Source organism: Eremothecium gossypii, chromosome III (assembly GCF_000091025.4).
Source record: "Eremothecium gossypii ATCC 10895 chromosome III, complete sequence".
NCBI classification, from domain to species: domain Eukaryota; kingdom Fungi; phylum Ascomycota; class Saccharomycetes; order Saccharomycetales; family Saccharomycetaceae; genus Eremothecium; species Eremothecium gossypii.
The window spans coordinates 568,270-593,977 of record NC_005784.3 but is presented as its reverse complement, the minus strand read 5'-3'; the positions used below and the strand labels follow the sequence as shown (position 1 = coordinate 593,977).

At 53.5% G+C, this 25,708-nt stretch overlaps 16 protein-coding genes across 16 annotated transcripts; 6 read left to right on the top strand and 10 right to left on the bottom strand.

The window, feature by feature from the left end:
- Positions 1 to 34: 34 nt before the first annotated feature.
- On the top strand, positions 35 to 1,114 carry RRD2 (peptidylprolyl isomerase RRD2; the record flags this gene model as incomplete). Its single annotated transcript, NM_208894.1, has 1 exon — positions 35 to 1,114. The coding sequence occupies one exon, from the start codon at positions 35 to 37 to the stop codon at positions 1,112 to 1,114; it is 1,080 nt and encodes a 359-aa protein (NP_983541.1).
- Positions 1,115 to 1,142: 28 nt separating this feature from the next.
- ESA1 (NuA4 histone acetyltransferase complex catalytic subunit ESA1) lies at positions 1,143 to 2,450 on the bottom strand (the record flags this gene model as incomplete). Its single annotated transcript, NM_208893.2, has 1 exon — positions 1,143 to 2,450. One exon carries the CDS (start codon positions 2,448 to 2,450, stop codon positions 1,143 to 1,145), a length of 1,308 nt encoding a protein of 435 aa, NP_983540.2.
- Positions 2,451 to 2,623: 173 nt separating this feature from the next.
- On the bottom strand, positions 2,624 to 3,901 carry PRP46 (mRNA splicing protein PRP46; the record flags this gene model as incomplete). The annotated part of the gene is made up of 1 exon (NM_208892.2): positions 2,624 to 3,901. One exon carries the CDS (start codon positions 3,899 to 3,901, stop codon positions 2,624 to 2,626), a length of 1,278 nt encoding a protein of 425 aa, NP_983539.2.
- Positions 3,902 to 4,134: 233 nt separating this feature from the next.
- On the top strand, positions 4,135 to 6,168 carry PUS7 (pseudouridine synthase PUS7; the record flags this gene model as incomplete). Its single annotated transcript, NM_208891.2, has 1 exon — positions 4,135 to 6,168. One exon carries the CDS (start codon positions 4,135 to 4,137, stop codon positions 6,166 to 6,168), a length of 2,034 nt encoding a protein of 677 aa, NP_983538.1.
- A 682-nt stretch (positions 6,169 to 6,850) lies between these two features.
- Positions 6,851 to 7,981, top strand: SSP2 (Ssp2p; the record flags this gene model as incomplete). The annotated part of the gene is made up of 1 exon (NM_208890.1): positions 6,851 to 7,981. One exon carries the CDS (start codon positions 6,851 to 6,853, stop codon positions 7,979 to 7,981), a length of 1,131 nt encoding a protein of 376 aa, NP_983537.1.
- A 99-nt stretch (positions 7,982 to 8,080) lies between these two features.
- Positions 8,081 to 9,535, bottom strand: MET7 (tetrahydrofolate synthase; the record flags this gene model as incomplete). Its single annotated transcript, NM_208889.2, has 1 exon — positions 8,081 to 9,535. The coding sequence occupies one exon, from the start codon at positions 9,533 to 9,535 to the stop codon at positions 8,081 to 8,083; it is 1,455 nt and encodes a 484-aa protein (NP_983536.2).
- A 419-nt stretch (positions 9,536 to 9,954) lies between these two features.
- AGOS_ACR133C (non-specific serine/threonine protein kinase) lies at positions 9,955 to 12,510 on the top strand (the record flags this gene model as incomplete). Its single annotated transcript, NM_208888.1, has 1 exon — positions 9,955 to 12,510. One exon carries the CDS (start codon positions 9,955 to 9,957, stop codon positions 12,508 to 12,510), a length of 2,556 nt encoding a protein of 851 aa, NP_983535.1.
- A 33-nt stretch (positions 12,511 to 12,543) lies between these two features.
- Positions 12,544 to 14,085, bottom strand: AGOS_ACR132W (ACR132Wp; the record flags this gene model as incomplete). Its single annotated transcript, NM_208887.1, has 1 exon — positions 12,544 to 14,085. The coding sequence occupies one exon, from the start codon at positions 14,083 to 14,085 to the stop codon at positions 12,544 to 12,546; it is 1,542 nt and encodes a 513-aa protein (NP_983534.1).
- Positions 14,086 to 14,227: 142 nt separating this feature from the next.
- ATG5 (Atg5p) lies at positions 14,228 to 15,109 on the top strand (the record flags this gene model as incomplete). The annotated part of the gene is made up of 1 exon (NM_208886.2): positions 14,228 to 15,109. The coding sequence occupies one exon, from the start codon at positions 14,228 to 14,230 to the stop codon at positions 15,107 to 15,109; it is 882 nt and encodes a 293-aa protein (NP_983533.2).
- Positions 15,110 to 15,199: 90 nt separating this feature from the next.
- Positions 15,200 to 16,913, bottom strand: ABP140 (tRNA(Thr) (cytosine(32)-N(3))-methyltransferase; the record flags this gene model as incomplete). Its single annotated transcript, NM_208885.3, is given in 1 exon segment — positions 15,200 to 16,913. Coding segments are annotated over 1 exon segment (1,713 nt in total).
- Positions 16,914 to 17,119: 206 nt separating this feature from the next.
- PPT2 (holo-[acyl-carrier-protein] synthase) lies at positions 17,120 to 17,644 on the bottom strand (the record flags this gene model as incomplete). The annotated part of the gene is made up of 1 exon (NM_208884.2): positions 17,120 to 17,644. The coding sequence occupies one exon, from the start codon at positions 17,642 to 17,644 to the stop codon at positions 17,120 to 17,122; it is 525 nt and encodes a 174-aa protein (NP_983531.2).
- A 599-nt stretch (positions 17,645 to 18,243) lies between these two features.
- Positions 18,244 to 20,730, top strand: PXA1 (ATP-binding cassette long-chain fatty acid transporter PXA1; the record flags this gene model as incomplete). Its single annotated transcript, NM_208883.2, has 1 exon — positions 18,244 to 20,730. One exon carries the CDS (start codon positions 18,244 to 18,246, stop codon positions 20,728 to 20,730), a length of 2,487 nt encoding a protein of 828 aa, NP_983530.2.
- A 65-nt stretch (positions 20,731 to 20,795) lies between these two features.
- Positions 20,796 to 21,695, bottom strand: AGOS_ACR127W (uncharacterized protein; the record flags this gene model as incomplete). The annotated part of the gene is made up of 1 exon (NM_208882.1): positions 20,796 to 21,695. The coding sequence occupies one exon, from the start codon at positions 21,693 to 21,695 to the stop codon at positions 20,796 to 20,798; it is 900 nt and encodes a 299-aa protein (NP_983529.1).
- Positions 21,696 to 21,816: 121 nt separating this feature from the next.
- NOP53 (Nop53p) lies at positions 21,817 to 23,127 on the bottom strand (the record flags this gene model as incomplete). The annotated part of the gene is made up of 1 exon (NM_208881.1): positions 21,817 to 23,127. One exon carries the CDS (start codon positions 23,125 to 23,127, stop codon positions 21,817 to 21,819), a length of 1,311 nt encoding a protein of 436 aa, NP_983528.1.
- A 338-nt stretch (positions 23,128 to 23,465) lies between these two features.
- On the bottom strand, positions 23,466 to 24,728 carry AGOS_ACR125W (OSBP family protein; the record flags this gene model as incomplete). The annotated part of the gene is made up of 1 exon (NM_208880.1): positions 23,466 to 24,728. One exon carries the CDS (start codon positions 24,726 to 24,728, stop codon positions 23,466 to 23,468), a length of 1,263 nt encoding a protein of 420 aa, NP_983527.1.
- A 304-nt stretch (positions 24,729 to 25,032) lies between these two features.
- On the bottom strand, positions 25,033 to 25,668 carry DFR1 (dihydrofolate reductase; the record flags this gene model as incomplete). The annotated part of the gene is made up of 1 exon (NM_208879.1): positions 25,033 to 25,668. The coding sequence occupies one exon, from the start codon at positions 25,666 to 25,668 to the stop codon at positions 25,033 to 25,035; it is 636 nt and encodes a 211-aa protein (NP_983526.1).
- Between the last annotated feature and the right edge of the window lie 40 nt (positions 25,669 to 25,708).

The window sequence follows — 25,708 nt, the reverse complement described above, 5'->3', positions numbered from 1 at the left end:
AGCGCATCAGCATCTGACACAGCGTACCAGCAGCATGAGTGATGGGGCCGAATTGAAGATGGCCGCTCAAAAACGCCTGCTTACAGGCAGCGACCTGGACAAGTGGAAGGCGTCGAAGACGTTCGAGGAGCTGCTGCGGTTTGTGTCAAGTCTGGCGCAGTCTGTGAGGGGCAGGGAGAACAGCGAGCACGCGGAGCCTGTGAGCCCGGCCATCGAGGCACTGGAGGCGCTGCTGGAGGAGATGCAAGGCATTGCAGCGCACCACCCGGTGTTGCAGGACGCGGCGACATCGCGGTTCGGAAAGGTGGAGTTCCGCGACTTCCACAAGGAGGTGCAGGCCCGCGCGGAAGCGCTGGTGCTGCAGGTGGACCCGTCGCTGACGGACGAGCAGGCGCAGGAGCTGGCGGTGTATCTGGGCAACGCGTGGGGCGACTGCAAGCGGATCGACTACGGCTCGGGGCACGAGCTCAACTTTGTGTGCTTCCTGTACGGGCTGTGGAAGTACGGAGTGCTGTCGGAACACGACTTCACGAACGCGGTGCTGCGGGTGTTTGTGAAGTACATGGACGTGATGCGTGTTCTGGAGACCAAGTACTGGCTGGAGCCTGCGGGGTCGCACGGCGTGTGGGGTCTGGACGACTACCACTTTCTGCCCTTCCTGTTCGGGGCCTTCCAGCTCGCGACGCACAAGCACCTGAAGCCCAAATCGATCCACAACCCGGAGGTGGTGGAGCTGTTCGAGAACCGGTACCTCTACTTTGGCTGCATCGCGTTCATCAACCGCGTGAAGACGACTGCCTCGCTGCGCTGGCACTCGCCGATGCTCGATGACATCAGCGGCGTCAGGTCCTGGACGAAGGTCTCGGAGGGGATGGTCAAGATGTACAAGGCAGAGGTGCTGGGGAAGCTGCCGATCATGCAACATTTCTTCTTTTCCCGCTTTCTGCCTGTGCCGGACGGTGTGTCCCCGCCCCGCACCTCTGAGGAAGAGCTTGCGGACTGCAGCGAGCATGCCCACAGTACCTGGGGCGACTGCTGCGGCATTCCGATACCCAGCGCGGTGGCCGCCTCCGAGGCCACTCGCAAGCATTCTAAACCACTTCCATTCGATTGAATCAAATTATATATACCATTAAGTAGAGCTACCATGCGAACCTTAGCTGGGACGCAGTAAAGATTGGCGGTTTCCAGATCAGCTTCTCGGGGTCGATCGATCGCCTTTTCTTCGCTATCAGCTTCTCGTACCTTAGCAGCACGTCCTCGTTCAGGTACAAGATGTGCTGGCCCTTGTAATATCGCAGTATGTTAAGAGCCTTGGCTGTGTGCAGTATGTCTGTAGTCGTGAGCGATGTCATGCTACTGATTTCATCGATCGTGATCTCGGTGCCGTTTTCGACTAGCAGCTTGATCAGGGTATCGGACCAATAGGCTCTGTAGGAGAGCAGCCCAAGATCAGAGAGCGGCTTCTCCGGCGACCCAACCTTGTTCTCCTTCTTAGAGAGCTCATACGAAAACTCAATCAGCAGCCTGCCGTACCCCATCCGCTGGTACTGAGGGAGCGTCAGAATACACGCCACATTGTACCCGTCCGCAGACTCTTTTTCTTTGGAGAAATATCCCACCAGGTGGTGCCCAAGCTCATCTCTCTGTGTCATGCAGTAAAAGAGAAAAGGGTCGACGTCGTAGTACAACGTCTTGTGATCCAGAAACAGCTTTGACAGAAGGCATAGGTTGCGGCACCACGTTCGCTGCTTGCGCCCGTCGATTTCGAAAAAGGAGACGTAATCGTCCCTGTATATTTCGTTGCCCGGCGGGTGCCGCAGAGTACATTTCTGGCGGTACCTAGCGTACTGTTTCTTGGAACCGAAGTACTGCAGGGAGAAATCGTCTATGTACACCACGTCCTCATCCGTCAGCTCGATCGGGTACGGAGAGAAGTACCAGGGCTCTATTTCGTGTTTCCCCATAATTATCTTGCTGAGATTCCGAACACGCGAAACCTCGTGGGGGTTCTGCGTCATCGACCCAGATGTCCGCAGCTTTTTGATTTCGTCGTCCCTGCTTATGCCTTCGTCCCGCAGGCCCTGCACATTGAGGTTCTCGAGGTCCATGATATCGGCAGACTCCAGGGTCTCCCCGTCGGTGGCCTGCGGCGTTGCGCTCTTCTTCTGCTTCTTCTTCTTCTTCTCATCGGGGTCCCTGGGCTTCGGAAACGTTACCTCTCGCTCGATATTTATCCTGGATGCCAGTATCCACTCATCTAGACGTTTATTGAAATCCTCGTAGTGTACGTAGAACTTGGGAGGCTGTCTTCGGTTGTTTATCGACAGAATTTCAGCCAGCCTTTGCTCACCATCCTTTTCGACCCAACATTTACATCCGATGATGATTTCATCCGTAGTCGAGATATACTTGGAAATGCCGGCATCTTTCTCCTCTTCTTGAGCCATAGTACTTCCCAGCAGCCAACAGCCTCGTCTGATAGTCTGCCCAAGCTCTAGTACTCCTGCCTGCTGGTGATGCTTTACAAAAATTTCGTGCTCTACGTAATTAGCTGCTGCGGTGAAATCCATCCATGCTCGAAAAGTATATACAGGATTGTGAAGAACAACCATCCTGAGCTTCAGAACCGCTGTCTGACCAGGCTGGGGTTCCATGGAAGGCCCGGGTGGGAATCTTGGGTCGCTCCGTCTATGTGTTTCCATATCTTGATGCTCTTATCCCGTTCACAAGTTAGTAGACGTAGCCCTGTGCGGTCAAAAGTGCTCGCTAGCACCCCCTTCTCGCTCTCCAGGGAACCCGGCATCGCCGTAGTCTCCAGCTTCTGAAACTTATGGCCAGTCTTGTAATCGAAGAACGAGAGCTCGCCGGTGTCACCGCCGGCGAAGAGCACGCCGTCCTGGTTGCAGGCGAGCGTGTTCACTATCCCGAGCGCCTCAGAGTTGAAGTTGGTGAGTAGCTGACCATCCACAAGCTTCCAGGAGCGAATGTCGTCGGTGCAGGCGGACGCAAAGGAAAATTCGGTTGGGTTGAACGCGAGGTCGCGCACATTGCGTTTGTGGTGGGTTAGGGTCTTCATTGGTTTGCCGGCCACCAGGTCCCAGAGCTTCACGGTCGCGTCCGTGGAGCAGCTGACGATCTGGGGGTCCACGGGCAGACAGCGCACCTTGTTGATGGGGCCGCGGTGGCCCGCAAGCGTCAGGACGCAGCTCCGGCTCCGGATATCCCACACCCGCACAACTGAGTCCCGGCCAGCAGATACTATAAGGTCGAGCGATGGATGCAGGTCGACTGAGTGGACGCCAGAGAGCGTGCCATGGAAGTCGCGGACCACGGTGTTCCTCTCCAGGTCCCAGCACTTCACCAACTTATCCTGGCTCGCAGAAAACATATACGGGTGTCGCGCGGAGATGCATATATCCCGGACCGTCATGATGTGGCCCTGCAGCGTCACCTTGAGCTTGCCAGTGGCCAGGTCCCACACCCGGATGGTGGAGTCGTTGCTCCCCGTGGCAAACCACGCGTTGTCGACAGGGTCGACACACACGCAGCGAACCCAGCCTGTGTGCCCGTTGATCACTCGTGTCAGTTTCCAGGGCGCATGCCATTGCGGCTTCTGTGACACCACTTCCTCGTAGCGCGCAAGCGCAGACGTATCCGCCTCGCCCCGGTAGATGCGCAGCAGATTGCGAGGGACGTCCTTTGCGCCCTCGTACTTTACCAAGCTGTCTGTCTTCACCTCCTGCGCCTTAGCTTGCTTCTGCTGGTAGTCCTCGTATCGTTGCAGTATGCCTTTCTTGCTACTGATTCTGTCTTCGACATATTCTGGTACCCATGTCATATAACCAAACTGGTTGCGCAGCCTCGCACGTACATATACATCATCGCTGTGCTCATTCATAATTCAGAGGCAATTTGGTACCGGTGGCTTCTGTAGCTTTAAATCTTAGAGGAGCATCTCAATGTGTAGTTCAAAAGTTGACCGTCACTGCGGACGTAGACGTCAAAAGTCCTGCTTTAAGACTGAAATTTTTCAGTTGGTGAACTCATCTCATCGCATCTCGTCTTGTATCAGAAAAGGTTTACCCAAAGGCTCGACGATAAGCGATCAGTGGAACTCGAGACTGGTACAAGATGTCTCAGGAGAATTTACAGAAGCGGGCTGTGGAAGCAGACCACGAAGCTGTCGTGGCAAAGAAGGCCAAAACCGAGGACGATGGACTCAAGGAAATCGACGTTGGGATCACAGAGTACCTCTCAGCAGAGCTACCAGGGTTTAGCGGGCAGATCAAGCAGCGCTATTCCGACTTCATGGTCAATGAGATCCAGAAGGATGGAACAGTGGTGTACTTGCGGGACAATGGGTTCAAAATGCCTGCTAAACCCAAACCGTCTGCCGACCAGGTGAAGGCACAGCAGGCTGAAGAGCGCGAACGGCGCCACAACCACGCGGTGGAGGCAGAGCTGCGGAACCAGCTGGTAGAGCTACTGGGCGAGGAGGACATGCAGCAGATTGAGGCCGTGTACAGGAACGTCACGAAAATGGAAACCACCAGGAGCTTTGACGACAAAGCTGCACGGACGAAGATCCACCAGCTGCTACGAAAGGCGTTCAACAATGAGCTTGAATCGGTCACTTCGGCGTCCAACACATTCCAGATTGCCCTGGCCAACCGTAAAACCAGAGTCAGCAAAGAGGACTATGTGGAGCAGACAAGAGACGAGAACGGTGTCATTAACTGGGGGTACGGCCCCTCCAAGAACTGCGTGCACTTCACAATGTACAAGGAGAATAAGGACACCATGGACGTGGTCAACATCATTGCCAAGTTCTTGCGTGTGCCGACAAAGGCCATCCGCTTTGCGGGGACTAAAGACCGTAGGGCAGTCACCTGCCAACGGCTGTCCATCGGCAGGATCGGCTTGGATCGGATAAACGCTTTGAATAATGCGTTGAAGGGTGTGGTTCTGGGCGGTTTCAGCTTTGAGGACGAGCCGCTGAGCCTGGGTGATCTCAACGGCAATGAGTTCGTCATTGTCATCAGAGATGTGTCTACCGATCCAAATTCAGCCACACCTCTGGAGTCGATCCTGGACCGCGGTTGTGAGCTACTAAAGAACAGGGGCTTCATCAACTATTTTGGAATGCAACGGTTTGGAACCTTCAGCGTCTCTACGCATGAGGTCGGGAAGGAACTGTTACTGGAGAATTGGAAAAACGCCGTTGACTTAATCCTATCAGAGCAGAACAACGTTCTTCCCGCCTCTAAGGAGGCCAGGAAAATATGGGCAGAAACTGGAGATGCTGAGAGCGCTCTCAGGAAAATGCCACGCCAATGCTTAGCAGAAAACTCTATTTTGCACACCTTAGCAACCCAGAAGAAGAATGAGGGCGAGTATGAAAGCGGAGCATACTATGCTGCTATCATGAAGATTCCACGTAACTTGAGGACCATGTATGTACATGCATACCAAAGTTATGTTTGGAACACCGTTACAAGTAAAAGAATGGCTCTGTTCGGACTACATGCTGTTGCCGGGGATTTGGTACTTGTCGAATCCGACGAAAATGCCAAGGTAAATATTGCTGAGGACAGCGAAGATGCAGATGACAGTGAATTTTCAGAGGATCTGCGTGGTGCACAATTTGTGCGTGCGAAAGCGCTCACCGAGGAGGACATTGCTTCAGGTAAGTGGACTATAGATGATGTAGTGCTTCCGACGCCCGGATTTGACACCACATATCCGGAGAATGAAACACTGAAAGCACTATACAAGGAGATAATGACAAAAGACGGTCTAGATCCTTTTGACATGAGAAGAAAAGTGCGTGACTTCTCTCTTGCTGGCTCATATAGGCATATCCTTCAAAAAACCAAGGACATAACTTACCAAATCATCCACTACAAGGACTCCACGCAGCAGCTCATTAACAGTGACTTTGAGATTTTGAAAAATAAGCGGGCCAAGGAAAATGGGCGTAACTACATGAAGGATAAACTGGACAGGATTTGCGCGGACAAGGGCGGCGACAAGACTGCGGTCGTGCTGAAGTTCAAGCTAGGTGTGTCCGCATATGCCACCATGGCCTTGCGTGAACTAATGAAAGCCGAAACTTCCCGCCGCGGCGACCTATGTAGCGTTCGAACTGCCTCTGGTCAAGTTTGAATTTCGTATTAGACTCAGCATATATTGCGTATCGTAAATGTGAAACCCTACGGGATACCTGCCCGGTCTGAGTTCGCATGAAACCTCAACGTCTGTTCAGCATAGAACTTCCTAATGAAGCTGGCGGCAGGGTTGATGTAGCACTATTCCAAAAACAGTTACCGACGAACTGTCGGTGAAATAATGGAGACGGTCTAGCCGCCTATTACATAATTTCTCGAGTTTCTGTGGGGTTCACATATTCCCTCTTAAGTCAGCTACGGCCAACTGCGTCTGTTTCTGTGTGTTTGGGCCAGGAGATAACGTAATAGTAGCTCCTGATGGTCTCAATGTCGGTAGAAGTTTCTTAATTTTTCATCAATTTTCATCTTTAAGTTGCGTTTATGATAACTTTCATCATATTTCTAAGCTTGGAATGACTGACGCTAAAAAAAGCGCTGACGTCTGCTTCGCCAACACAAAAGCCCAGCGCATATAAAGGAGTGCAGTAGACGTTCAGAAAACTATTTAAAGCCAAACGTTATAACATGAAACTCAGTGATAATATATAATCCTGTGAAGTACCATTTTGGCACAGAATCAACGAGTAACGGAGAAAGTTGAATATCAAAGTAGGACTACTGCTAAATTATAACTTCTTTATTAATATAACCAGATAAACCTCAGGATTTGATATTCCAAGATGACCTCACAGGGAACATTTCTAGAAAACTATGCCACTAAGGATAACGATTCACTAAGGAGCAAAATGTTGTCAATTGCATCGTTAATGAGCGGGAACAGTTCTACGAATTCTATTTCCAGCAAAGAGAAGGAAAGATTTGGCTTAAGGAAGCTAGCTAGGTCTTATTTGAAGGCCAGCAACAGGGCAGAAAAGCCGGTGAATAAGACTGAGAACCAGGACAACAATGAAGTATCAGGTGCTCCATATGCAAAGAAGATGCTAATAGGAAAAATCCATACCAAGAGTGGGACTAAAATCTATCTTGATACCAATAAATCACGAGAGTCGCTCCTGATCAGAAAGCACCATTCCCACGAGGCTTCCGATGAAGATGAGTCCAGTGTACCGCAGTTGAAATACGACGGCGACTACGACCCTGTCCTAGGCAAACTCCTGATAAACTCATCCTCAGAAGAAGAAGACTCCGAATGGTTGGAATCTGGATTGCAAGATAAATGTTTAGTTGTACTCCGTGACTTCCCTACGGGTACTGGATTGAAAAGCGTGTTGAACCAGGTTCAAGGCGGCGCGTTGAAGCATATTACACCCCAGTACAAGAAGGAGACAAACCAGTTGAAGTCTGTGGAGTTGGAATTTCTCTGCCCTGAAGATGCGCAGCATTTTATGGAGTACGGAAGACATGCAGTATTCCAAATCAATGGCGTGCACCTCAGGCCGCGGTGGGGAATCCAGTCGTTAAGCGAGAATTTCGAGGCCTCGCTAAACGCCAACCAAAGGGACAGACTTAACTTGTACGCGCCCTCTAGCCGCTGCCTATTGTTGAAAAAGCAGGGAAGTAAGAATCCTAAGCACTCCACTTGTCACTATCCATCCCCAAGATCGCACATTTGTGACTTGAATGTCCAGGAACTAAAGAAAGACTTTAGCCAGTTCGGCAACATTCTAGACATCTCGCCGATGATCTCGCGGAAGCTCTGCGTCCAAATCAACTTCTATGACATCAAGAGCGCGATGGATGCACTACAGTCCTACAAAAACGCCAATTCACCATTGAACCGTAAATATGCTGAGTCATGGACTATCGGATATGGTAAAGATATCACAGACAAACCTTGTGTTCATGTATGAATGAAAATGATTTCAATTTATTTATCAATAAAGACAAATACAATAACAAAGCGTATATAACTCATATAAAAATGCTTATAACATATAACCGTTTATTATTCACTTACCGTCCATAACCACCAGCAGACCGCCCACCAGATGCAGCGAGCCCGTCACAAACACATCGACCGGATCCTGGATAGACTTTATGGCTGCTACAGCACTTTCAATGTCGGAGTAGACGGCGGAGCTGCTGCTGGCACCGCCCGGCAGGGAGGACCACGTTTCTTGCAGCGCACGCTGCACTTCGAGCTTGCTCACCTCCTCCTTACTTGTGTTGTGTGATACCAGGTCGGCACTGTAGGTGCCGGACTTCCATGTCACATTTGTAGTGAAGAGGCACTCGTCAAAGGTAAGCGCGGGGGCCGTGGCCTCGTGCAGATGGCGGAGAAGCGCACCGGCGTCGCGCGTCTGCTGGTTGAACAGCAGCACCTTCCGCCTGTCCGGCGCGGCAACCTTGGTGAACCACGTCGACGCAGCCACAATGCTCTCCTTGGTGTGCGCGCCATCCACGTACCACGTCACCGTGCCGTCTTCGATCGTCTGGCACCGGCCCTCCCAGCGGGTGGCCTCCAAGCCCTCCACGAACTTGCGCGGCAACGGCGTCTCGGCCGTGAGCGCGCCGAGACCGCAATCCTCCCCCCGGCGGCGCAGGTGCTCCGCCGCCAGCGCCACCGCCAGCGAGGCGTTCGCCGCCTGGAAGTCGCCCGCTATGCCCAGCTTCACGTCCCGCAGCGCCGCCAGCACAGGCACCTCCTCCAGCGCCGTCCCCGCCTCCGCCGCGCGCTCGCGCAGCACCGCCAGCCCCGCCGGCGGCTGCCCCGCGACCGTCAGCGCCCGCGCGCCCGCCTTGAAGATGCCGCCCTTGTTCCACGCTATCTCCTCGATCGTGTCGCCCAGCATGAACGTGTGGTCGATGCCCAGCGCCGTCACCCCGCACACCGACGGCCGCCGCACGATGTTCGTGCTGTCGAACGCCCCGCCCACCCCCACCTCGTACACGCACGTCTCGCACCCCGCCTCCAGGAACATGTGGAACGACAGTAGCGTCAGAAACTTAAAGTACCCCGGCTTCGCGCCCGCGCCCATGTGCGGAAACCGCGCCTCGTCCGACCGCGTCGCCTCCAGCCGGTCCCACACCTCGAAGAACCCCCGCGAGAACTGTTCCTCCGACACCGGCTCCCCGTCGATCCGGATCCGCTCCCGCACGCTGCGCAGGTGCGGCGACGTGTACAGCCCGACCCGCCCGGCCGCCCGGTACCGCCGCACAATGCCCTGCACGAACGCCGCCGTAGAGCCCTTGCCCTTCGTCCCCGTGATGTGGATCACGTTCAGCCGGTCCAGCGCCCCGGGCCCGTACCCCAGCCGCCGCGACCACTCCTCCATCTCCCACAGGTTCATCATGTTGCGTCGCTCGCCCGACGCCCGCACCGCCATCACGTTCGCGTAGTTCGACTGCAGCCCGTTCAGGCACCCTATGGCCTCCTGGTAGCCCCGTCTGGTCATCCGCGTCATCTCTGCTGCCTGCGCGCCTGTCCTCGGCCCCGTCCTGCGCAACGCACTGCTCTTGCACGGTACCGCTCGCGCTCGCGCTTGCTCACGGCCTGCGACTGTCTCGCGCTGTCCATAGCTGGCCCATGACACCCAAACACGTCCGTACCAAGACACCCTCCAGGATCGTTGATTTGCCTTGGTAACAGGCAAGTTGTGGTGTGGTGCTTATCTGAGTAAATAGTGAATGTGCTGCTGGGCAGAGCTAGAGACACATCTCACGATTCGGGACGACTGGCACTAACTGTGGCAGGTTCGGGGGTTTCTGCAAACGGTTCGTTTCGGGGAATTCACGTAGCAGCAGGTAGGGGGCGGCGTGGAACTGGGACTATATAGCGCCGGCGGTTACAGCGGAGTCGACGGTTTGAGGCGCAGGAGGCGGGATGATAGGTTCTCGGGTCAAGCAGAACAACCTCAAGGCGACGATAGGGGCGTCCTATAACAAGCTGTATGGGCAGTTCACGGCCAGCGAGCTGCGGGAGGTGGGCAACTACCGGATTGTGAAGCAGGTGGGCGAGGGCTCGTTCGGGAAGGTGTACCTGGCAACGCACAAGCTGACGCACCAGAAGGTGGTGCTGAAGACCGGGGCGAAGAGCGACCCGAATGTGGTGCGGGAGGTGTTTTACCACCGGCAGTTCGAGTACCCGTTCATCACGAAGCTGTACGAGGTGATTGTGACGGAGACGCGGGTGTGGATGGCGCTGGAGTACTGCCCGGGCAACGAGCTGTACGACTACCTGCTGCTGAAGCAGCGGATCCCGCTGGACGAGACGCGACGGCTGTTTGCGCAGATCGTGAGCGCGGTGTTCTACGCGCACTCGCTGCAGTGCGTGCACCGGGACCTGAAGCTGGAGAACATCCTGCTGGACAAGAACGGGTACGCGATGCTGACGGACTTCGGGTTCACACGGGAGTGCGCGACGAAGACGCAGCTGGAGACGGTATGCGGGACGACGGTGTACATGGCGCCGGAGCTGATCAAGCGGGAGGCGTACGACGGTTACAAGGTGGATACGTGGTCGCTGGGCATCATCCTGTACACGATGCTGCACGGGTACATGCCGTTCGACGAGGATGACACCGTGCGGACGGGGCTGAAGATCATGCACGAGGAGCCGGCGGTGCTCGACGAGTACACGAGCCCGCAAGCGAAGGACCTGATCGTGCGGCTGCTGGACAAGAACGCCGCGCAGCGGCCTAACCTCAACGAGGTGCTGCAGCACCCGTTTCTGCAGCCGTACGGTGCGCTCCTGCTGGAGACGGTCGAGTGCCTGATCAAGCGCCAGAGACGCGCGTCCTTGAAGTTCCAGTCGAAGACCGAGAAGCGCCTGTTGAAGAAACTCAAGCAGTCGGGCTTCGACACGAACGCCATCCGCGCGGCGGTGGTCAAGCGGAGCTGCGACTCGCTGTGTAGCCTCTGGTACCTCCTGCTGGAGAAGGAGAAGAAACGAGAGCTTTCAAAATACCCGCGGAGGAGCCGATCGATGCTCTCGGTGCGCAAGGTGTTCGACTCGGCCTCGGGCGTGTCGACCCAGGACGTGCTCGACATTGACAACACGACGTCGCTCCGGAAAATATTCAGTATACGCAGCGAAGCCTCCTCGCGAGGCCAACTCAAGGAGGCGGAGAAGGAAGCAGCGGCAAGGAGAACGCGCTCCGCATCGACATCTCAAAACTTAAATATACCGAGCGAGCATAGCTCGCCTGCCCGCGCCAAAACGAAGTCCAACATATTCCAAAAAGTCACCAAGTTCTTCAGCCGAGCCAAGAAGACGCAGCTGAACAATAATGACAGGGGGTTTGGGCACAGGCGAAGCACGTCACGACATGGACGCCGATATAAGCCTGCATTCGACACATTAAAAAAGCCACTTCATGAATCACAGGGGGCCGAAACATCCGCGACGGCAGGCGGCGATTACCCTACGAGTTTAGGGGATCGGCATCGCTTGCGCGGTGCGCTGACCATCGAAGAGCCCAAGCTGAAGTTCAAGTCGCAGTCATCCTCGGAACTCTCGATACAGCAATCATTGTTGACCTCTGAGGGTGACAGCAACGTTGCATCGATGTCTCGTGCCGCCTCCTTAGGCAGGCCACGTCCGTCATCCATGCTGTCACAGCACTCAGCGCTGTCCAACGATACTTTTAATTCTGAGTACTCCGATCCGCAGTCAGTCTACAAGGCACCGACTGGTAGCAGTGCCAAGGTCTCGGGGTCTGGAAACATCAATGGCGGTAGCACCGGCGACTCAGGTTCGTTTTCCAAATCAAAAGTTTTCGCGAAAAGGTCAGTTAGCATAATGTCAAGCGCCTCAAGCGCCTCTGAACTAAGTTCCAAGACGGATTCTTTTTACGATATTACAACTGCTACGTCGCCTACACACTTGGACATAAGGGCCACCGTTAATGGGACATCTAGGGTGGAGTCTGCCTTCCCGAGAGCTGACAGCGCAGCAATAACTCCAGCATGGCTCACAAAGCGCGACAAGACTTCCATTTTGCGAAGAAGAGTAAATACACGAACCCTGAAGCGGAACAAGTTAATCCGAGGGAATTCGACAGGTACGCAGTCCGTCATACAAGAAGAAAGCTCCTTTAGCGACAACGATGAGCAGGCGCCAATCCTGGCCGCCACAGAAGTAGTGTATGCACGTATTAGCAACAACCCAGAACTAGATGAAGATGTGCCCGTGCAGACAGATAGCTCAAACTCATCACATGCTGAGCTCGCAATTTACCCACTGACGCTTAATTCGGACTCAAAATCAGGTGAATTTCTCGCCGGAAGATCTCTTAGCGACGTGAGTGCGTGGTCACAAAACGGCTCGTCCCTAGCGGTCACTCAGAGCCAGGCCACAAAAAAAGAAAGCCACGAAGATCAGCTTTTTGATCAGGACAGTAGCAGCTTGACTGAGTATCAGCAGGAAAAGCCTAGCTAATTGGCGCGAGTACAATTACAAGTACCTGTCTGACTACTTCTTTTTGTGGGATGCCATATTTTTTAGGATGGCCTGCAACGGCCCGGTGGGGGCGCCATCCAAATTTATGGAGTTGAAGAGCTGTTCAATGCCCTTTATCCCATCTGCACCGTCTTTATCGCCGAACATGGCATGCAACTCTTCAAGCATGATATCTTCTTCCTCGTGCTCTGATCCGGCGTTGTCGTCGTTTGCGCAGTCTTCGTAGGCGCCATTTCTGTAATGTTGAAGCTGTTCTTTGTTCATCTTCAGACCCTCCGTCAGGAAATATTCAAAGAAATCGTCTTCACTAATATCTACGCCTTCACTCTCGAAAAATGTCCGAGCCTCTTCATCCCCAGCTGAAGACCCCTGACCAGAAACATGCTCATTGCTACCTTCATCGTCATCTTTAATATCTGTCAGGAAAGTCTCCAGCGACAGGGCCAAGGCATCCATAGACGCCTCTTTGTCCGCAGTCGGTACCTCCGTAGTTAATTCAGTCGTAGAGAACTCCACCGGGCGCTCTAGCTGTTTTGTATGTACCAGAGCGCTTACTAGGTCACCCTCTAACTTTCCTTTGGGTTCAGCTGTCGTTAACTGGCCCGCGTCTAGTGCATCCTGCAGGGACAACGATAAAATGTCGCCAAGGGTGATGCCAAGATCGCCACCCCGCGCCACGGGACTATGTGCAAGCAGGAGAGACGCCAGCGCGGCGTGTGTTTTCGGTACTAGCACGTGCACGTCGCTGCACTTCGCTTCCTGGCCCTCCATCGCAGCCCCGGTCAGCGACAGATCGTTTCTGAGAAAGTTCGCCAGCAGCAGGGGGAACACGGTGGGGTTCGCCCGCACCAGCTCCGCGTGCGCCGTCTGCCGCATCTTCAGGTGGACCCACGTAAGCGCCTCGAGGTGGCGGGCGGGAAACCCCTGCGCAATCCTGGCCTCCAGCGCCCGGCTGACTGCGGGTACCGTCAAGCACTTGAAGTGGCTCCGCTCAAGATAATCCACCGCCTCGTTCGCCCGCAGCCCGCGACTCCCGTGCACATCCCGCGGGATCAGCTTGAACTCCCCCGCGCTCAGCCAGAGTCGGTTGTTGCCCACCGGGTAGTCGTACTCCTCTGGCAGCGCCTCGCTGCTCATCATCAGCAGAAAGTCGCCCTCTGTGTCGCACATCTTGATGAAAACCTCCGCGCCCTGAGCCCGGGAGAATCGCTGCAGCACCCCTGCCACCAGCGCCTCCTCCTCCTCGGCGTTGTCCGCGACTTCCACTCCGCCAAGCACCATCGCCTGCCCTCCCGCGCCCCGCACCGCCCGCAGGTGCACCCCGCTGTACCCCTGCCACGGGTAGTGCTCATTCCACGGCCGGAACACCTCCTCAAGCTGAGCATGTATCTTGCGAATCTTGTCTTGCACGTCCATCACAAACTTGTCGATATAGAACACACCGAATACCATTACAGTCGCCTCCGGAGCGTCGAACACGTCCACCACCCTATCCACCTCTGGCTGCCAAAGCCAATGCTCCTTCAACTCTGCCGCGGCGCCAATCAACCTCATTTTGCCCTCGGATTATCGCCCATTGGAGACTGAAGTTCGGGAAGAGAGAGCGATGCTCTGGGTTTTTTCAGTACTATACTCCCCTGCAGCACAAGGTGCGAGTGCTACACACAAGACTTAGATAGAAGCAGCTAGGATATCCATGGGCGTGGTCAATGAGCTGCGGCAACGAACATGGTCGGGCATGTTGAATGTGGAAGTTGTTTTGAACCCGAAGCTGGTAGTGCAAGGCATGCCTGATGAGCAAGTCAGGTGCCACCTACGAATACCTAGAGAATCATACCTGGTCCTGCACCTACCGTTTGTGCTGAACAAACTGCGAGGGGTGCTCCGACAGGAAGTAAAAGATGCATTTCACGGGTGGTGGTTCGGAATGGAGGACGTGCTGGTCCACTGGAACCATCCAGTGGGGACGCTGTACGACTCGCTGGTGGGACTGCGGCCGCAGGAACGAGCCGCCCAGTTCCAGGCCAACACGCTGACGATGTGGACGCTAACGCTGAACTACAGCGAGGACGCGCGGGATGGCTCGGTGCCGCTGGTAGGGGGGATGCAGCAGGTGGAGGACTTCTGGCGGCACCAATGGAAGCAGGCGTGCTATATCATCCACGGGTCGTCGAAGCAGATCATGTCGCTGTCGATCCCGGACTCGAAGACGTTTTGGGACTGCGTGCTGCAACGCGACGAGCGCGTGTTCCGCGGCATTGCGTCGAGAATCACGGCGCGCAAGGGGGGCGTTAAGGCGCTGCCCGTGCGGATTCATCAGACGACGCTGCGCGAGCTGCGGACGCTGCAGCCGACGGTCAAGCCCGGCGAGTGGGGGGGCGGGACGCTGGGGGAGCTTCTGCGGGCAGAGCTGCCGGAGTGCTTCAAGAATGGCTCGGTGCTGAGGCCGGTAGTGCACGGGATCGAGGTCTCGCCGGAGTCGCAGCTCGCCGACCTGTACCACCTCTTTTGCAGTTTTGACGGGTTTCTGCACATCTCGATCTGCAGCCCAGTGGCTCTCATCATTCCGACTACTTAGGTTGCGTAAAGTACAATGATGCATTTAGTGAATGTATAGATGATAAATCAAGAAACATATACACTTGCCGGAGGCCGGCAGCCTACTCCCTTACTCGGGAACAGAGAATATGGCCTGCAGCCAGACTCGGTACATTTTCAGCTGTCTCTTACGGTTCACCAACAGCCTTCTGTCAGAAGCAATTTTCACCTCCTTGAAGTGCTTTTCTGTGAAGATCGCCCGGAGTTCCTCCTCAGTGAAGAAATACACCCGGGTACCATCGCCTCTGATGTAAAAGTTATCTTCCAATAACCTATGCTTCTTGAATCTTATCTGAGCCAAGTCATACCTGCCATAGTCTCTAAAGAGGATCTTACCGCCTGGTTTTAGAACTTTGTGCAAATTATCCATAGCCTGGGCCCACTGTGAGGGCGCCAAGGCACTAAAAACAAAAATCATTACTGCGATGTCGACCGAATGCGGCTCGACACCATCGGGCAAAAGACCATCAGGGTTGGCTAAGTCCCATACCGTCGCGTGGGCATTCGCGGGGTTAAAGTTTTGCGACGTCTTTACCAATTCCACGGCCTTCGGGGAGAAGTCCGCACCCACAACGCGTAAGTGTTCGTTTTCGTTTGCAGATAAGATCGGGAACATGGTATTGCCCGCACCACACCCAATCTCGAAGATAGTCACTGAACCAGCATCTTTCTTGGTAGCTTCGTATAGAGAGGGAAACTCAATCTGCAACCACTTCCTGTCTTTGAAGAAGTTTTCTTTGTTATTTTTATAGAATATATCCCAGTACCTTGCGGGGTTGCTATGATACAGCTTTTTGTCAAACTCCTGCACCGGGTATTCTTTCTGCTCTTCTATCTTCTCCTTTGCGAGCCGGATCTGTTCGTCACCCCAGTCTACGTTATCCCACGCGTTATGAGCCCAGATGTCCGCCTCGTCCGCCAGCTTCCGCTGGCCAAACTGGAACGGATCATCTCTGCCTATACGAGTGTCTACTGTGCGCTGGCTATCCTCGCCGTTCTCCGACTCTGCTCCAGAGTTCTCCCCTGTTGTAGAGGATGGGTCCACGATGTTATTGGCCTCGTGGTGCACATCGTCCAAGGCTTGCTCCTGGACATCAGTCGTCATGACCTCAAGTTCGTCCTTCAGATCATGCTTGCCTAAGAGAACTGACCCCTCCGGAGACCACCTCTAAGGTCCCAGCGGAGGAGCCAGCCGAAGACAAGCCGCGCTTACGCTTGCCCTTCCCTTTTTTGCCCTTCTTGCCTTTCTTCTTGTTGTTACGCTTGCGGCCAGTCTCGACACGCCGCACCTCGCCGGGGTTAGCAGAACTTTCAGTGGCGAAAGAACCCTCCCCGTCGTCTTCCTGCTGTTCCTCTTGAGCTTCCTCGCTCTCGGAATTCTTGCTGGAGTCCTCCTCGTCCTCGTCCTCCCTCTCCTCCTTCTGTTCTGTCTCTTGCTCGCCTAGCTTCTGAGCGGCGGCCACATCCTCCTGAGCGGCAGCCTCGGCAGCCTGTTCCTGCTTCTGCTCCTGCTCCGGCTCCTGCTCCAGCTCCTGCTCCGGCTCCTGCTCGTCTTCCTGCTCCTGTAGCTCCGGCAGCACGTCCTCCTGCTCCTCCTCCTGCTCCTCCTGCCCACAGTGCAGCTTGCTTTCCTCCCCTGCAGCCTCCTCAGTCCCTGTGCCTGCAAGCGCTCCGGCGGACCCGCCCTTCAACACGGCACCGGCCTCGCCGGCTTCCTTCGCTCCTTCCTCCGCATCCTCCTTGGTAATGGATTCGAACTTTTTGATCAAATCCGCAACACCCATCGCAAGTATTGCTCTGTGTCTCTCTCGACTCGTAGTCCCAAGTAGTAGGCAGTTGAAATACTTGTGCTCCTGCCCCTCATGAAGTGTTAAATTTAAATATAAGAAGTGGCCGAACGAAACAAAAAAAATTTTCTACAACTCTTGAAATTTTTCGACCATCGCCATGCTTTCCAAGGCCTCCAGCAGTCGACATCTGGGGCCTCCAGCTAGCTGTTCTTTGTGATCCGCTGGCGTTCATCGGGCGCTCGAAAAGTTTCGTCGGCGACGTGGCAGACAAAGGCCACCAAGTAGTCCTCATCGTGAGAAACGCTCAGTAGAAATCGCGTTCCCGCAAGCCGCTCCTCCCAGAAACGCATGTGACCCGCCCGCTGCAGCTCTCCCGCGTCCACCTGCAGCGTCGGGCGTCCAACGGCGTCGGCCTCCTTATAGCACGCGCGGTACAGCGTCGCGGCTGGCGGCGCGTCTGCGCCTGCCACCGCCTTGTACAGTGCCTCCTTGGCCGCCCACACCCCCGCCACGTAGCGAGCCTGGTCTTTGGCCCCGAGGGCACCGGCGCGCTCACGCGCGTGCATGAATTTGCCCGCGAACCGCGCATGCGCGCCCGATCCTGCGGGCATCCGTCGCAGCAGCTCCACAACGCGCGGCATGTATACAAGGTCTGTGCCGATGCCCAGCACTCGCATGGTCCCACGCCGCTTGTTGCCAACCATTCGGTCGTGAGGAACAAGCATGCAAGTTATGGCTGCAGCGGCCCAGCCGCCAAGCGCCCGACAGACGGCCAGACTCCCGGTCACGTGACAGTATCTCGTATAAAAGCATCGTACCGAGTAATGCCGCTGGTCCCGCCACCTGAAAAGACAACAATAAAACTCCCTGATCGCTCCAACCTGCACACGACTGCTACTGTACAAGGGTAACTGGTGCGCAGCTGACCCGCTTTGACGATCACGTGGATTTACCGTTGGAGCACTCCCCGCGACAAACCCCGTTTCTGTGTCACGCTGAACGGATGACCAGTCAGGCGTCACGGCGCGGTCTGTTCCGCCCCGCGCGTCATGGCCCCGTTGCCGCCCATGCCGAGCATGATACCGGGAGCGACTCCGGCGGGTGTTATCACGTGCTTGTCACGTGCTTGTCACGTGTGTGCGGGGTTGGAGCAAGGCGCCCTTAATAAAACCCGAAACGCGCGCGTTGCTGACGAGCAGCCGGGCCGGAGAGCGGTAGAAGCATACAAAAGCGCGGCGGCACCAAGTGATCGGAGGCTTAAGCCACTGAGCAGTTCAGGAGGGTCTGCAGCCGGGTACGAATAGGTGCACGAGCTCATCACGACATGGCGAGTGGCACGCAACGGCTGCTGCAAGTGCAGAAGCTGTTTATCGAGACAAATCGGAATATGTTCGGATTGGACGTGCGGCGCGTGGCTGCCAGGGACTACCTGAAAGTGCTTATGTGGCACATGTGGACACTGCTGCAGGCTGCGAAAGGGCGGCGTGGGCGGCGCCTGCGCGCGCTGGCGGCAGCAGCAGCAGCGATGGTAGTCACGGGCTCTGCCCTGACAGTGTATCAGTTTGTATCGGGACTGCGGCGGGATGGGCGCCGACCGGGGCTGCAGCGGTCGCGGTCGCAGATCCTGCTCAAGAGCGGCGCACGAGAGATCCACGTGCCGTACGGGGACAGCGAGCGGACAAAGCGCGTGATCATCAAGCCTACGCACAAGGACCGATACGAGCACGATCGCTTTTTATTCAAGTACTTCGACAAGGGCAGCGAGTCGCGGATTTTTTATTCACGCTTTCTGGCGCAGCTTGGCATCCTGTGGAAGATTCTGATACCCAGGCTCGCAGACAAAAACTCGCTATGGCTCTGTCTACAGGTGTTCTTTCTGGTGATGCGGACGTGGTTGTCGCTGCTGATTGCACGGCTTGATGGCCATATTGTCAAGGATATCATCGCGGCGCGGAAGAAGAGGTTCATGATGGACATTGCGTGCTGGTTTCTGATAGCATTCCCGGCTTCGTACACGAATAGCGCGATCAAGTTCCTGCAGCGGAAGCTGAGCTTGAACTTCCGGACCAATCTGACGCGCTACGTCCATGACATGTACCTAGACCACAGGCTGGTGTTTTACAAGCTGATGTACGACCAAGATGCCAGCCGCAGTGTGGTTGCGAACGTTGACAACTCGATTGCCAACGATATTGCCAAGTTTTGCGACGCTGTGACAAACCTATTCGCAAACATGGCTAAGCCAGTTATTGATTTGGTTTTCTTCTCCTTCTATCTGCGGGATAACTTGGGCACTTTGGGCGTTGCCGGCATCATCATGAACTATTTCCTCACAGGAATTGTGCTGAGGAGATACACCCCTCCTCTTGGCAAGCTTGTCAGCAAGCGCTCGAGTGCCGAAGGTGCCTACTACAACTATCATCTAAATATGATTAACAATAACGAGGAGATTGCTTTCTACCAAGGAACTGAAGTCGAACGCACAAAGGTGATTAAGATATATGAGAACTTAATGGAAAAAATGTTGGAGGTTGACCGTGCCAAGGTTGGATACAATGTCATTGAAGATTACATCTTGAAGTATACCTGGTCTGCGCTTGGTTATGCGTTTGCGTCTATTCCGATCGTATTTGCAGTGGGCAAGACGGGCCAAAGAAAGGAGGATACCAACATGCGCGACTTTATTGTTAACAAGCGTCTCATGCTGTCATTGGCAGATGCAGGGAGTAGATTGATGTACTCGATTAAGGATATTTCACAGCTAACCGGTTATACTGGTAGAGTTTTCACTCTCCTGCGGGTTCTTCACCGTGTTCACTCTTCTGACTTTAAGTACGGCCTGATTGAGGACATTCCTGCCCCAGTAGCAGGACAGTCAGAGTCCACGGATTTGTCCAAGAACGTGCCCTCAGACATACGTGGTACGGTACAGCGTAACTTCAACGGTATTCGTTTGGAAAACATCGATGTAATCATTCCATCCCCTAAGGGCATACAAGGCACCAAGCTAATTAGTAAATTAAAGTTCCAGATACCTCCTGTGGTGATTAGTGATATGAAAGCGAGCTCTGCTCCCGTGGTTTCAAGTCACAGTGTGGCAAGCATGCTTTTGGGACCTGGAAGTAGTCTTTTGATTTTAGGACCCAACAGTTGCGGCAAATCATCTATCCAGAGAATTCTCGCGGAAATTTGGCCAATTTACAATAAGACAGGCCTTGTATCTATCCCAGCTGAGTCGGATCTAATGTGTATTGCTCAGCGGCCTTACTTTATCCAAGGAGGTACCTTCAGAGATCAGATAATTTATCCTATGTCCGTAGACCGGTTCTACGAAAAGGGACATAAGGACCGGGAGCTGGTGAGAATACTGAAAGAGGTTAAACTTGACTACCTCTTGAAGAGATCAGAAGGGTTGAGCTATTTAGACTTTGTCGCAGACTGGAAAGATATCCTAAGCGGTGGTGAAAAACAGAGAATGAACTTTGCAAGGATTATGTTCCATAGGCCGAAGTTCCTCGTCCTGGATGAAGCCACCAATGCGATCAGTGTTGACATGGAGGATTACCTCTTCAATATGTTGCGTAAGTGCCGCTTCAACTTTATCTCCATCTCACAACGTCCATCTTTGATTAAGTACCATGATTACCTTTTGGAAATCACTTCTGGTACGCAGTGGCAATATCAGACGCTTGGTTCTGATGAAGCTATAACGTCCATTGAGGCTGAAATCGAATCTCTAGAGTCGAAACTCACACAACTTGATGCCTGGGAGAAGGAGAGAGAGGAACTCAAGCGGAAACTTACTCACTAAATATATTCATAAGTTGGTTTATGTATTACGTTGGTTTAGAACAGAATTACAAATTCCAGGACTCCTTATTGTGACCATGGCATCTTGCTCTTTATTGAAGCATTGTAGTATGTTGCGTCATTTTCAATTTGAAAATCGGGGCTCTCCAAGTGTGGTAATGGAAGAGGATACTGATGGCTTTCATTAAAAGGGTTTCTTGCGCTTTTCTTGGATGCCAGAGGCTCCCGAGTAGCATACCAGTCCTTTTGGAAGAGCGCAAGTGCATTTCTATGCTCAAGCGTTCGAAGCGTTTCGAAATAGTTTTTCAGCCAAACTGGATCATCATAGCTCGGTGTGGGTTCCACCTCTATGTAATTTATTTGACCTGTGGGAAAGTCAATTGCTCTAGCATGATATTCGATGAAACGCCTCTTCTTGAACCCGAAACCTATAATGGTAATGTTAGAAGGATAAACACTAGTTATCTCCTTGAAGCGCCCTATAGAATATAGCAAGTTATCAAACGAGTCTAAGGCAAACTCTTCGAGATGTACGTATTCCGCGAACAAGGCATCTACTGATAGGCCAGCTTTTTCATGTAACCTCCCAATAATTTTCTGGCACAGTTCCGGTATCTCAGCTGCATCTGGGAAGGCCCATCTTATACTTTTGCCGCATTGCACACGTTGTAGCAGCTTCTTGGTAAGGTAAAAGTAACTGGATGCTTCGGAAACTTCACCCGCTACTGCCTTGGTTTTCCCACCGCTAAAAATAACTATCGATACATCCAACGAGGCTATAAGTGTTTCAATTGCTATGAGTGCGTGTTTAATAAAGGCCAAATGGTCATTTCCCTCATGTTGAAACTCGGCCAAGTGCCAATGTGATCTCTTCTGGCCTAGATTTTCCTCTGCTGTGTCGCTAGACTGACGCCATATGGAATGACACGGCACGACTATTAACTGCTTTGGCCGTAAATCGACCATACTTGAAAGTTGTAGAGTTCCAACAGTCAAATAGCGTGTCAAAACTCAATTGTCAAAGATTCCAGGTCTGATTTTTCTTTTTTGATTATACAAGTTTACGTATACAGATGCAATGCAGGTATCATTTAAAATCCTTATAAGTCCACTTTTCTGTGATTTTCTGTTTGTACTTCCTACCCTTTCTAATTGGCACTCTAGTCTCGATTTTACCGCTTCCTTGTAGCTTCCGCAAACTGTCATATAACAGGTTTCCTTCAGGCCGCAAGCTACGCAAAGAGCCAGATAGCTCGTCTGAGAATTTAACCTCCAAGTTATCCTCCATGACAGAGTGCTTAGTGCCAAGCTTGTGTTTTTTATTATTCTTGACTTTGGCCGGGATCAAGGTACTAGCTTCCTGTGCTGTCTTTGCAGCAACAGCCTGTTCGATGGCCTCAAGCTTCTCGAGCTGATGCAGCTGCTCCTTCAGCGTCTTGAGTTCCTGCTGGAGCTTGACTTTTTCTTGGTGTCTTTTCTGCCTGTTCCTCTGGTACTTTGTCTTCTTCTTATTTTTTACAGCTGGGTTAAGGGAAAGGCGAAAATCACCATCTTCATCGACGCTCGCGAGTTCTTCCTCACTCTGAGGAGCGTCTTCATCAGATTCTTCCTCCCTGTCATCCAAGGTCTCCATTAAATGCTGAATCTTCTTCTTGTATTCAGCCATTTGTTGCCGTCTTTCCTCATTGGCGCTCTCAATCTTGTATTCCTTCTCAATCAATGCCTCCCACTGCTTCTTGTCGGGGTTGTAGGATTTACCGGCATGGGGTAGCTCCTCTGTGTCCTTCACACGAAGTGGTGCATGCTTTAGCGTCTCCGGCGCAACCGTTGCTCGAGACCAACTGGTTGTGGACTGCTTCAATAGCGGCTCTGGAACCTTATCCTTGAGCTTCAGGTCGAAGTCGCCGGAAGGCGTTTTCAATGGCTCCTCAGACCCCCACAAGTCGTTGGTTCCCGCCTTAACGAGGCCCTCCTTGGTTACCTGTGCCTTCAGTTTCGACTCCATGTTACGGCCCGCAAGAGTCATCAGGCGGTTAAGCTCCTTCTTGGAGACACCTTGGACCTTGGCCTTCTCGTTCACATGAGATTTGGGATGCAGAAGTGCCGGCACTTTGGAGTTACTCTTGATGGAGTCAAGAATTTCCTTGGACTTGATGTTCTTCTTAATCTGCTTGCGCTTGATCAATTTAGCCTTCAGCAGTTCGTCCCCAGTCGTATCAACCTCAAACAGGTTCTGCGATGGCACATCGGCCAGGTTTTCAGCACCATGGGTTATTTCATGTTCGATCCGAGAATCGATGGACTGCTCGATCTCAGTCAGATCAATATTCTTCCTCCACGCCTTCTTACCTTTCCGCGAAGACTGTTTATACTGTGCGGGACGACTATCTCCTGACATTGCACCTATTCAAGAAGCAAATCCCAGCAAATGGTAGGAGAAAGCTTCTGTTCAACGGACCTCAAGCGACTATACTCTTCAGCTCATCGCATAAATTCAAATTTTTCAGTAGATAACCTTTCTTTTTTTAGTCCCAAATCACCATTTCGTAAATTATTACATATTGCAACCCTATAGCCGAAGGGTGTCACGTGAGAAATACTGGTAGACATAGGCTATTGCCGAGTATATATATACGTTATTGCTAAAGTATTTATCAAATCAAATTTCGTATTGGGGCAAGAGCGTGCAGGTGAGAGAAGAATAGCCTCGGTGTGAGGCTCTCCATCGCCGTTAAACTACAACTTGATCTCCGTTTCCTCATCCCATAGTTTCCGGACAAACCGCCAGTGTACGACTGGGACATTGTCGCTCTTTGGATCTTTGGATACAGGCGTACCGCTGGGGACATTTCTAGTCGAAAGCTGGGCCAAAGCAGCCAATTTTATGAAGGCATTGTCCGAGGTACCGGCACTGTAGTCGACATCCTTGAACCACCGCCTGCGCCAATTGATGCCCTTGGCCTCTTCTTCTTTGCGAAGTTCCCTCTGGGACTGTTCCAATGCGGTCTTTTCCCGGTGGATAGTGTCGAAGTCACCGGAGATGATTGCAGCGGCGACTTTCTGCCAGGCCTTTCTGGACTCTAGAGGGTGTTGCTCGTCGATGGGTTTCACGTGGAGCGACTCTATACTTGTTTTGGACGAGTCGTAGAAGAGTTCCTCACCCTTCTTGGAGGAGGAATTCCTGTGGTCTATTATGTGGGAGAGCCCAGACCATTGGCCGCTGATGGTGTACAGCGCCTTATCCTTATCCTCGGCATCGCCACTGGATCTGAAAATCCGGGCCTTGAACGAGTTCTTCTTGCCTGAGAAGTAGCCCTTTCCGGAGTACTCAATGGAGCAGTACATACCATTGGATGCCTGGATGCATGATTTGCCTTCCAGCTCCACGTACGGAGAAGCGGCTAAGAGGCCTTCCAAATGAAGGGGCGGTAGCGTGATGAGGTACTGCTCATCCAAGTCGCCCAACTCCAGCAGCGCGTGCCCAAACTGCTTAACATTCAGAGACATCTTGGAGAGCGACGCCTTCACCTGGTTATAGCCCTGCAGGCGGACCTTGTTTTTATCATTGAATATTGTGTACGCGGTCACGGGCGGATGGTGGGATACCTGCTCCGACAACAGCACCACTTCGCCGAGCTCCGGGTGCCCCTTGTTCTGCCAGCTGCCCACAAACAACTCGCCCAGAAAGGGATTCAACGGCTTCTTCTCCGAGCCCAATGCTTCGCTGCGCGAGCAGTACTGCGATTTCAAAGTCGCTATGAACCATTTTACCACCGCCAGCATCCTGCGCTCCTCCGCAGACACCTTGCCGTCTGCTTCCGTGATGAGCTTGGGCGCAAGAAACAGGTCTGGATGCTCGCCCCAGTACTGCGAGTATTCCGCCAGCGACACAGGCGACAAGATGAAGGGCGGCGCAGTCAGCGACGACAAATCCCCATTAAAGGAGGCAATCGATTTCAAAAATGATGTCCATCCAGAGGACGATGCATACTGCGACATCTCAATGTGTTGGAGGTTCCCTCTAGTAGTTTGTAGCCCAGTAACAGCTGCTAGTAACAGTGCCCACTAGTACCTGTCACTGAATACTCTGGCAAACAGTGAAGAAAGAAGTCTAAAAAGGAACGAGGTATTGAAACTTTGCGAGCACGTAATCGAAATAACCGCAGGAATAATAAACGTATACAGAAAAAATCCCCTCGCTGTGACACGGAACGGCAGCGTAGGAGCACGGTCTGCAGGGTCTTCAGTACTAGGACCAACTAGCGCCTGTAACCACCGCCCGTCGCCAGCATGCTGTATGTCACTAGTCACGATTTAAATGGTCGTATAGCGCGAACCTGAATTGAAACCCTCCCTCCTCGAGGGCCGTTGCGGGGCACTCTGGCAACTCGACAGACGGGGGCAGCAGGGCGCGCGGCCCCGCACTGTTTTTGGCGAACGACTGTTCCAGCACGTCGCGGGCGAGGAAGGTGTCCAGAAGCACGGCGGGGCCGTCCGGTGCTACCTGCAGCTCGGTGACCAGCAGATGATCGCAGAGGTCGTAGGACTGGTTGTAGATCTCAGCGCCGCCCATGATGTAGATGCGCTCGACGCCCAGCGCGCGGGCCTGCTCCTGCAGCTGGCGCACGCACTGCTGCAGCGAGTTGCTTGTGATCACGTGACCGTTCTCGTCGTGTGCCCACGGCGACGTGTATGTGCGCGACACGACCACGTTGAGCCGCCCCGGCAGGGGCCGCCAGCGTGCGGGGATGGACTCCCATGTCTTCCTGCCCATCACCACGGCGTTGCGTTTTGTAGGGTCGAAGGTCGCGGTGGTCGCCTGCCGGAAGTACTTCATCTCACGCGCCAGGCGCCACGGTAGCTGGCCCTGGTAGCCGATCCCGTACTCAGGGAGCAGGCATGCGACGATGCTGACCACGGGAACTCTGCTGATGCCCATGATGTGCTAGGTCGCTACAGCGTGGTCGAAGGCGGTTACG